General features: G+C 30.8%; 1 protein-coding gene across 1 annotated transcript; it reads left to right on the top strand.

The window, feature by feature from the left end:
- Positions 1-7,481: 7,481 nt before the first annotated feature.
- LOC126018188 (olfactory receptor 52N4) lies at positions 7,482-8,447 on the top strand. Its single transcript, XM_049780334.1, has one exon. The coding sequence runs from the start codon at positions 7,482-7,484 to the stop codon at positions 8,445-8,447; it is 966 nt and encodes a 321-aa protein (XP_049636291.1).
- The last annotated feature ends 2,019 nt before the right edge of the window (positions 8,448-10,466 follow it).

The following is a 10,466-nucleotide window of genomic DNA, read 5'->3' as shown; positions in this document are numbered from 1 at the left end:
ACTGAGGGTCATTTAAATATTTCTAGCCTAGCTTACCAAGTAAGCTCTATAAAATTATAATGCTCTATAAAAATTAGCTGAATGGACATATAAAATACTGACTAGAAAAAGAAATTAAAAAATTTAGTGTGTGAATGAAAGACATTTCAATATATTTTCAAAAGTGTACTATATAAAAGAAATATAAATTTGTGATATTTCTCTAGTTTTGCAAGAACTGTTGTCATTTTTATCCTTACAAGCACCTTATTACTGGTTAATGCTTACAAACATAAAAGCAGGATATTAACTTATTTGTGTGTCTTTTGGGATATTAAAAATAAGTTCTTTCTCTTTTTCTTCTTCCCATAGAGGATAAATTGATTTCCTAAGTAATACTCTGAACTATTATTACCTTGGGACACATTACATATATTTTTTCATTAAAGTCTCAATTCAATAGTTCAAATATAGAGCATGTGAAAGGTTAGTTAACTGGTTACATATTCATTCTATCACAATTATTTTTTAAACCAAGAGCCTGACCATCTGGACCATATTACTTTCAGCTATGTTTATATACAGAAACTGAGGTAATTAAAACATGAAAAACAAGGAACAGTGACAGTATTTTCTTGTAAGCAAATGATCAAGTGGGGGGGGGTCTTTAAATATTTATCATCTATTTTTTATTTTTCTAGAAAAATACCTTATTTATATCCACATAGCTTAAAGTTGCAAACATTACAAAAGAAATGATGACTTAACATGCAAGCAACTATTTCTATGATTATGGCTATCTTTGCCTTTTATATATCAAAATAAAACTATGTTTATCATTTTAACAGTAGTTGAAGTCAGGTTGAAGCACTTTTTTGGCAGGTGTAAATGAATCAATGACTGAAGAAATGTCTTAGTGGTAAAATAATTATCAGAATACCCAGCTCCTTTTATGTTCTTGTTTTACTCCTCAAAATCATAGTTCAATATTTTTCAATTATTTTCTGCAAAGATTAAGTTGTAATTTTGTTTTAACTCATATTTACAAATTATAGTTAATATAAAAATAAAGACCTAAATAATAGATGATAGCTTAATGAAAAGCATTATTACTTATAGAGCATAAGTATGAAACAGTTTCATTTCAAAAGTGATAAAGCTTATCAGTATTACTATTTGTTACCTTGTTCACACCTCCAACAGAATCCTTATCAAACTTACCTGAAAGAAGGCAAATTATGATGTATCCAGATCATTTAAATTTGTTTTGAAAATGCATTAACATCAAATAAACATACCTAAATGGTAAGTAGTATATATTTTTCTTCAACCCAAGTAGCTGTACATTCTGTGCAAAAACATTGAGATACTAAACAAAGATTTCTCACTTTTTTTCCTGAGACCCTTATCTGAAAGAGAACCTGTGATATTCTATTGTGTGCTGTTATTTAAAATGTAAAATAGAGATAAAAGCAGTTACCCATTATCAGTTAGGGTACTATCTAATGTATTATTTCTACTGTATATATAATTTAACTTATTTTTAATAAGTTAGTCAGAATTAATAGACATTTATAATATTTATTTTTATTGATGGTATAAATATGTTTGCTCTGCTTCCATTATCTTATTTTCTTTATTTGTGCACTTTTTTGTTTCTATTCATTTTGGTAGTATCTTATTTTGTTTATCTTTCCTAATTACCTGGAAGAAAATATTTCATGTTCCAATAGTGTATAGGTAACATGTAACAATACTTTGAAAGCAATTCTAAAATACAATTCTAAAATTAAATGTGATTGCTTATGTATTAATATATTAATACATTGATTTATTTTAAAATATTAGAAACTAGTAGGTATCTGGTGCTTTGCTAACTATAAAGAATATATAGATATAGACCAAGCTCAACATTAGTAATTTCATTATCTGTATGACTCCTATATAAATAAATTTGTATAGTACTATGAGCTATCAAAAATAAATTATCACTAAATATATAGTGAAGATATATAACAAAAGAAAAATCAATGTATTTCTTTTTCATAAAAATGTATAAAATATTATTTTAAGGTAATTAAAAAGAACAAATATATTACTTTTAACTCAAAGCATAATTTTTCATAAAAATGAATAGGAACAATTAAATCTAAGGAAATGAGTGGAAAAGAGGAAGATAAGAAGGTATTGCAAAGGCACAAATATATGTTTAATTTGGGGAAACAATAAGAAATAACAGCAGGAGAGAACACTAAACATTAAAATACTAAATATTTGTCAAGTCTGTGAGAATGTATTATTTTCTTGAGAAGCATTTACTGAAATTAGATTAAACACACAAATATTAACTGATATTTTAAGTTAATATGAGGTGACAATCTTGAAAATTATATTTAGTAAGAATTTAACTTGTTTCTTTTCTTTCCATAAACAAGTCCTCTAGAAAATCTCATACAATATTTTTAACATCAGTTTTGAATGCATAATTTTCACATGACTACTTTCCTATCAAATAATGTTCATAAAATAATCCTTTTATAGATGAAGGATTGCATGACATTTGTCTTTCATGGGATACCTTCATTTAGTGGCAGTCTGTTGTTCATTGGTTCTTAACACATCAATATTTGTAAACTTGACAGAATATCTGTCAGTCAAAAAAGGTACATTTATGGGTATCATATACTTAAAATTTTGTAATATTTCTAGCAGTTTTTAATTTCCTTTATAATATGTTTCTTATTAACAAATGCAATGTAATAAGCAATTTAAAGAATTATATAATAATTCATTTTTTAGCTAAGACTATTTCCATCATTGTTCAAGAGCCTTCAAATTTATGCTTCCTTCTAAATTTCATTCTCGCACTTAAGGAAAATACACAAGAATATTTTGGGTATTTTATACAATTTAGTATTTTATTCTATTTTGTGTAGTCTTTCCCACTTTGAGAGGTAGACTAATTTTTAATCTGTTAGTAAGCTTTACAAGTGCTTTATTATTGTGGAGGTAAGGCGTTTGCCTTGCATGTAGGTTGGTGGATATTTATCTTTTGCCTGATGAGTGGTGGTATTTTCTATTAGACTTTGTAGTATCATTTACTTCTTTTATTAATCTTTTCTTTATTTAAGCACCATGATTATACACATGATTGTAGTTGAGTTTCAGTCATAAAAAGAATACCCCTCCTTCACCAGTGCAATCTTCCCAACACCAAAGTCCATTGACTCTTTTGGTTCACAGAAGCTCATTTGATGTAGTTCCTTTTGTCTATTTTTGTTTCTGTTTTCTTACATTGAATCAGTGAGGATGCTTCTAAATTTAATTTAATGAAGGATTATATATAAATTAATATAATATGGATTCTAGATTTTAATACATGTCTTCAATACATTTTGACAACCTCTTTGTATGATGTGAGATTTGAGTATGAGTTTATTCTTTTACATGTGGCCAGTCTCTTTTTGAAAGACACTTGTTGAAATATCATTTGTAGAGAGACACTTTCCTTGCTCCACTTCAAATACATAACTCTTCTGTTTAAGATTGACTATTCATATAAATATACATGAAGATCATATATATAAAAATATACTTATATATGTTTATATATAAATATACATATTTATATTTATATAAATATTTATATTTATAAATATATATAAATTATATAAATTATATTTAAATATATATATTTATATATATATAAATTATATAAATTATATTTATATTTATATAAATATGTTGAATCTATTTAATAGATCCAATTCTATTATGTTGGTTTGAGAGTCTGTCTTTATTCCTGTACCAAATGACCTTTTAAAGAATTATTTGAAGCTAGAAACCCATCCATTTTTTTTCTTCCTAGTATTGCTTTGTATATTCAGGAAATTTTATTACTACATATAAATTATGTGTCTAGGAGATGATACGTATTTTACTCACATATCCAATAATATTTATTAAAAATATTTTATGTAACTAAAGTATTTCCTTTGTGGTGAATTAAAAGGATTGTGCTTCAGAATGTAATATCTGGTGGCCAGAAATAAATAAAGCAGCTATGGCCTTACATGCATGTAGTTTACCTTGTTTCAATACTTAAAATCCTGATAGCTGACTACAGAGAGGAGTAAGCCCTGTGCACTTTCAGGTGTAGGCTAAAAGCAAAACATAGTAAAAAGCAGAATTTTGAGTTCTGCTTAATATTAAATTATGGATATTTTTAAAGGAATTTGAATGAATTTTTCTACCTGAATATACCTAAATTGAAAAAATAGGGGCTGGAGTGATAGCACAGCGGTAGGGAATTTGCCTTGAATGTGGCTGATCCAGAACAAACCGGGTTTGATCCCTGATGTCTCACATGATCCTCCAAGCCAGGAGTGATTTCTGAGCCCAAGGCTAGTTGTACCTGAGCATCACTGAGTGTGGTTCTCCAAAAAATGAAAGAAAAAAGAAAGAGAAAGAAAGAAGAAAGAAAGGAAGAGGAAGGAAGGAAGAAAGGAAGGGAGGGAGAGAGGAAGGGAGGGAGAAAGAGGAGGAGGGATCTGGCTGTGTTAGGGGTATTCTTTGAGTCAAATGCAAGTTTAGAGTTGACATTCAAGGCATAAAATAAAAGAAAAAAGAAAGAAAGAAAGAAAGAAAGAAAGAAAGAAAGAAAGAAAGAAAGAAAGAAAGAAAGAAAGAAAGAAAGAAAGAAAGAAAGAAAGAAAGAAAGAAAGAAAGAAAGAAAGAAAGAAAGAAAGAAAGAAAGAAAGAAAGAAAGAAAGAAGAAAGAAGAAGAAAGAAAGAAAGAAAGAAAGAAAGAAAGAAAGAAAGAAAGAAAGAAAGAAAGAAAGAAAGAAAGAAAGAAAGAAAGAAAAAAGAAAGAAAGAAAGAAAGAAAGAAAGAAAGAAAGAAAAAGAAAGAAAGAAAGAAAGAGAGAAAGAAGAGAAAGAAGAGAAAGAAAGAAAGAAAGAAAGAAAGAAAGAAAGAAAGAAAGAAAGAAAGAAAGAAAGAAAGAAAGAAAGAAAGAAAGAAAAAAAGAAAGAAAGAAAGAAAGAGAAAGAAAGAAAGAAAAAGAAAGAAAGAAAAGAAAGAAAGAAAGGAAGGAAGGAAGGAAAAGAAACAAAGAAGAAAAGAAAGGAAAAGGATAGAAGAAAGAATAATAGCATTAAAATTAGTATATTTCACTAAGATATAACTCGATGTTACCTTGATCTATTAGAAACCTAAATTAAAATCCACAAAAATATTAAGGAAATATAAAAAATTATTTCTTAAATGAAGTGAATCTGCCCATCAAATTTATATAAATTGTACCACATTAGTTGGCAAATATCTTTGAAAAATTGGATACAGTATTTTCTGTTTAATTAGTTATAGAATTATAGAGATGTTAGTAAAAGTAAGTTGTTAATGGGTTTGGGGGGTGGCTGGGTCACAGAAAACTGTATTCAGGGCTTACTCCTATTTTTATGCCCAAGGCTCTATTGTATAGGGGTTCAAAAATCATAATAAACCTATCAGCTACCTCCTATACTATCTCTCCAGCCTCAGATGTTATTACTGTATCTAATGTATTATGTGTGATATCTACTCCCATTCAGTTACTTGGAATTTTTAGATCACATTTCTTTAGCCATGTGAAACTTTTCACTTCACATAGTGTCAGTTGCTTATTTTTGTTTTGTTATCTTTGCAATTGCAGGTTATTGAAGAAGATCCTTTTGCTGATCAGCTCCACGAGAGCACTGTGTAGAACTTCTTGATTGTAGTTTATGGTTTTTATAATGTACATGCTACGTAGCTAATCCACTTTAACTTTTGTATATAGTTTTCTATTTTATTTTTAACAAGAGATTGTGCAATTTTTTACAGTTTTATTTGTTGCTTTCCTTACTCCACGATATGCAGTCAATTTCTTGTCAATGATTACATAAATCTGATGATTTATCTTTGACATTTTAGTATTGATCCATTGGTCTGTTAACTTATCCTTATTCCACTTCCATTTGTTTTGATTACTATAGCTCTACAGTAATAACTCTATAGAAAGTTTAATAGCAGCTATTCTAATTCCATGAATACCATTAGTATTATTAAATCTGTGATTAATTTGAATTAAATCTGTGCAGATCTTTGGATACTATAGATATTTGAGCAAGTTAATTTTCATAATTTATAGACAAGAACTTTTTTTGTTTTAGGACACCTTTTTTAATAATATCTTTTTTGTTTTAGGACACTTTTTTAAATAATATCTTTTTTTAAGATCTATTCTAATTTTTTCTTAGAATTTTCTATATTGTTTTCCATAGGAACTGAGACAGAGAATATTCCCACCAGATGTGCAAGAGAGTCATTTTTTTATCACATCCTAGCCAATGCAGGTTGTTTAACATATTTTAATACAAGCCATGCTCATTAATATCAGGTACTTTCTGTCATCCTAATTTGATTTCCCTGATAATAAGTTGAAAAGTTTTTGATATACCTACTGACCATTAGTCTGTCTTTAGAAAAATGTTTATTTTTTTTATTTTATTTATGAGTGCTCTGTGTATCTGAGATATTAACTTCTTATCTTCCAAGTAATGTGCAAATATTTTCTCCCATTCAATAGAGTGCCATTTAGTTTCAAGGAGTGCCCTTTCAGTTTTAGCTTTGTTTCTTTTGTTGCAGACATTTTTTTTTAATCTTAGGTAGTTACATTTGTTTATTTTGTTTCTGTATCAATGGAATTATCATTGAAAGCACTGTGAGGCTCAATTCCTGGGGAGCTCTGTCTATATTCTTCTCAATGTACCTTATAAAATTCATTTTTTTATCTTGAGGTTTTTGATCCATTTTGATTTTTTCATAAGTTTCAAGAGTTACTTTTCCTTTCTTTTTTCTTTTTTGCATATAGCTATTTAGTTTTTTCTTTTTTTTTTTTTTTTGGTTTTTGGGCCACACCCGGTAACGCTCAGGGGTTACTCCTGGCTATGTGCTCAGAAGTTGCTCCTGGCTTGGGGGACCATATGGGATACCGGGGGATCGAACCGCGGTCCGTCCAAGGGTAGCGCAGGCAAGGCAGGCACCTTACCTTTAGCGCCACCGCCCGGCCCCCTATTTAGTTTTTTCAATACCGTTTGTTGAAAAGGTTTCATTTACTACAGTTGTGGACTCAACTCCTTTGACCTGAATTAGCTGCCCATGTATAATATGAGAATTTATCATTGGTTTCTCAATTCTAATGCATTGGTTCAAAAGTCTGTTCTTTCTCCCATATCATGCTGAAAAACTTTCCTATTTACTAAATTCAAAATTTGTTAAATAAATGAGTTATTTAATAAATACATTACAAATAACTAAATGATGTCCCCCATGACACTAAGAAATAAATCTGGTTTTATTTTAAAAATGCACTGATGTCATTTAAATAGTGAGGAGGAAGGCAGCTTATAGTCACATAATACATTTTTTTCTTCTCATCTCTTTCTTTAGGAAAACCTCATATCTTAAAAAGCTGATTTATCATGTTGTTGCTAAATAAAACGAATCTTACCCCAGTCTCCTTTATTTTGAATGGAGTACCAGGACTGGAAGATTTACACGCATGGATTTCTTTTCCCTTCTGCTCTATGTATGTTGTGGCTATGGTAGGTAATTGTGGACTCCTTTACCTCATTCGTTATGAAGACTCCCTGCACAGGCCCATGTATTACTTCTTAGCCTTGCTTTCCTTAACAGATCTTGTCATGTGCTCTAGTTCAATTCCTAAGGCTCTTTGCATCTTCTGGTTTCATCTCAAAGAAATCAGCTTTGATGAATGCCTGGTACAGATGTTCTTCATTCACACCTTTACAGGGATGGAGTCTGGGGTGCTCATGCTTATGGCACTAGACCGCTATGTGGCCATCTGTTACCCTCTGCGCTACTCCACTATCCTCACGAATCCTGTCATTGCAAAAGTTGGGTTTGCTACTTTCCTGAGAGGGGTATTTCTTATCATTCCCTTCACTTTTCTTACCAAAAGACTTCCTTATTGTAGAGGAAATATAATACAACATACTTATTGTGATCACATGTCTGTAGCCAAGTTATCCTGCGGAAATATCAAAGCCAATGCTATCTATGGCTTGATGGTTGCCCTACTTATTGGGGGCTTTGACATTCTGTGTATTACAATTTCCTATACCATGATCCTTAGGGCAGTAGTCAGCCTCTCCTCAGCAGATGCTAGGCAAAAGGCCTTTAGTACCTGCACTGCTCACATATGTGCCATTGTTTTTTCTTATAGTCCGGCTTTCTTCTCTTTTTTCTCACATCGTTTTGGAAAGCACACAATTCCTCCATCTTGCCACATAATTATGGCTAATATTTATCTGCTCTTGCCTCCCACTATGAACCCTATTGTCTATGGTGTGAAAACGAAGCAGATAAGAGACTGTGTCATAAGGATTCTTTCAGGTTCTAAAGAAACCAAATCCCATAGCATATAAAAAATGTACTTTTAGATTGTTGAGGTAGAAGCTGATAATGTATTTTCTGGGAAACACTATTTTGGTCTTAAAAGTGAATAATGCCTTTCAAAATATATGTCTTGATAATTTTGATATTGCTGACATAATCAATAAACATTTTATGATTTTTTTCTAAATGCTTTAGATTAATCTAATAACTTATTTCCTTAAAAATCTTATCTATGTTTTATAAAATTATATAGTACATCCTATATATTACTTATAGTAATATATATCATTATATATTAATATATTAAATTTTTACTTAGATCTAAAATATGTACTGAATATTTTGAATAATTTATAAAATATTGATTTTGTTTTTTAATTACTCTGAAGGAAAATCTAGAAATTATTCTATAACATCATTGATTTATTTTATTTTTACATCTCTCTGAATTATTTTTACATCTCTAGCATAGTATGAACAAATAGATTTCTCCTAGCCAGGCCACACATTATTATACTATGGATTAATTTTACATTTTGATCCACCAAGACAACTTTTGAAAGCATACAGTTTGGGAAAGGAGGTAAAAAGTATCTTCAAATAAAATTTTTGAAGGTCAGTGATTTTTATTATATTAAGAACAGAATTGACTTGTATTGGGATCAGCTGTTAGGAAAAATAAAGTCATGAAATTAGATTATACATGAATGGATATGGAGAATATTTTGTTGAGTGAAATGAGTCAGAAGTAGAGGGATAGTCAAGAATGATTTACACTCTCATTTTTGAAATAAAACATAAAGGTAATATGGTAATAGTAGACCAGGGTAAGAGGATCAGTCCATGGTAGGAAGCTTGCCTAAGAGTAGGGGAGTGCAGTTGGGGCAGAGAAGGGACTACTATGACAATGATAGTTAGAAATGATCACTTTGGACAAGAATTGGGTGCTGAAAGGAGATAAAGTGACATATATGATACCTCTTCAGTAACAATATTGCAAACAACAATCCCTAAAAGGAAAAAGGAAAAGCAAAAGAAGAGAAGAAAAACATCTGCCACAAAGGCAGGCAGGGGAGGCGGGGTGACAAAGGGAACCTGGGGAGGGACATTGGTGGCAGGAAATGTTTACTGGTGAAGGATATTTACACTATGTGACTGAAAGTCAATCATGTAAGTTTTTGTAACTGTTATATAAAACAACTGTATTATGAATAACCATGTAAACCATGGCATTTTAATCATTTTTAAAAAGAGGGGCCGGAGAGATAGAGGTAGTGCATTTGCCTTACATGGAGGACGGTGGTTCAAATCCCAACATTCCATATGGTCCCCGAGCCTGCCAGGAGTGATTTCTGAGCTTAGAGCCAGGAGTAAGCCCTGAGCATTGTCGGGTGTGACTCAAAACCCAAAAAAAAAAAAAGAGTTTCTGCCCCCTCCTCTAGCTTGAGTGGTCACAACACAAAACAAAACACTGAGAACTATTTCTTCTCAGGCATCTTAGAGTCTCCAATTTTATTTATTACTTTTGTATTATGCATTTCTTATAATTTTGTCTATGTTCCTTATATATAAAATCATCAAGAAATTGGATTCTAATTCACTTTTTAGAACAATGTGAAAATTTTCTAGGACAAAGTGCACGGGAGAGGTCTTAAAACACAGATAGTATTCATGGTAAAATGTAAAATGTCATTGTTTCAGTGAGAAAATTCTTTATACACACACTCCTCTGTGTAGTGACCAAAAATTTGGATTTAACCTGTTGAACCACCCACCCTCTTTTTTTATTTTATTTATTTGTTTGGTTGGTTGGTTGGTTGGTTTTTGGTCACACCCGGCAGTGCTCAAGGGTTACTCCTGGCTCTACGCTCAGAAATCGCTCCTGGCAGTCTCACAAGCTCAGGGGACCATATGGATGCCAGGATTTGAAGCACCATCCTTCTGCATGCAAGGCAAATGCAGTACCTCCATGCTATCTCTCCGGCCCTCCTTTTTTATCTTTATTAAAATTATTAAATATTCTATTAACCCCTTTTATGTGAATGGGA

The sequence above is a fragment of the Suncus etruscus genome, chromosome 9 (genome assembly GCF_024139225.1).
Source record: "Suncus etruscus isolate mSunEtr1 chromosome 9, mSunEtr1.pri.cur, whole genome shotgun sequence".
Taxonomy (NCBI): Eukaryota; Metazoa; Chordata; class Mammalia; order Eulipotyphla; family Soricidae; genus Suncus; species Suncus etruscus.
The sequence above is the reverse complement of the archived record's forward strand: the minus strand, read 5'-3'. Positions and strand labels throughout refer to the sequence as shown.

What these genes read in the sequence shown, in the direction of transcription:
- LOC126018188 (XM_049780334.1), top strand. Translation starts at nt 7,482, where the DNA reads ATGTTGTTGCTAAATAAAACGAATCTTACCCCAGTCTCCTTTATTTTG.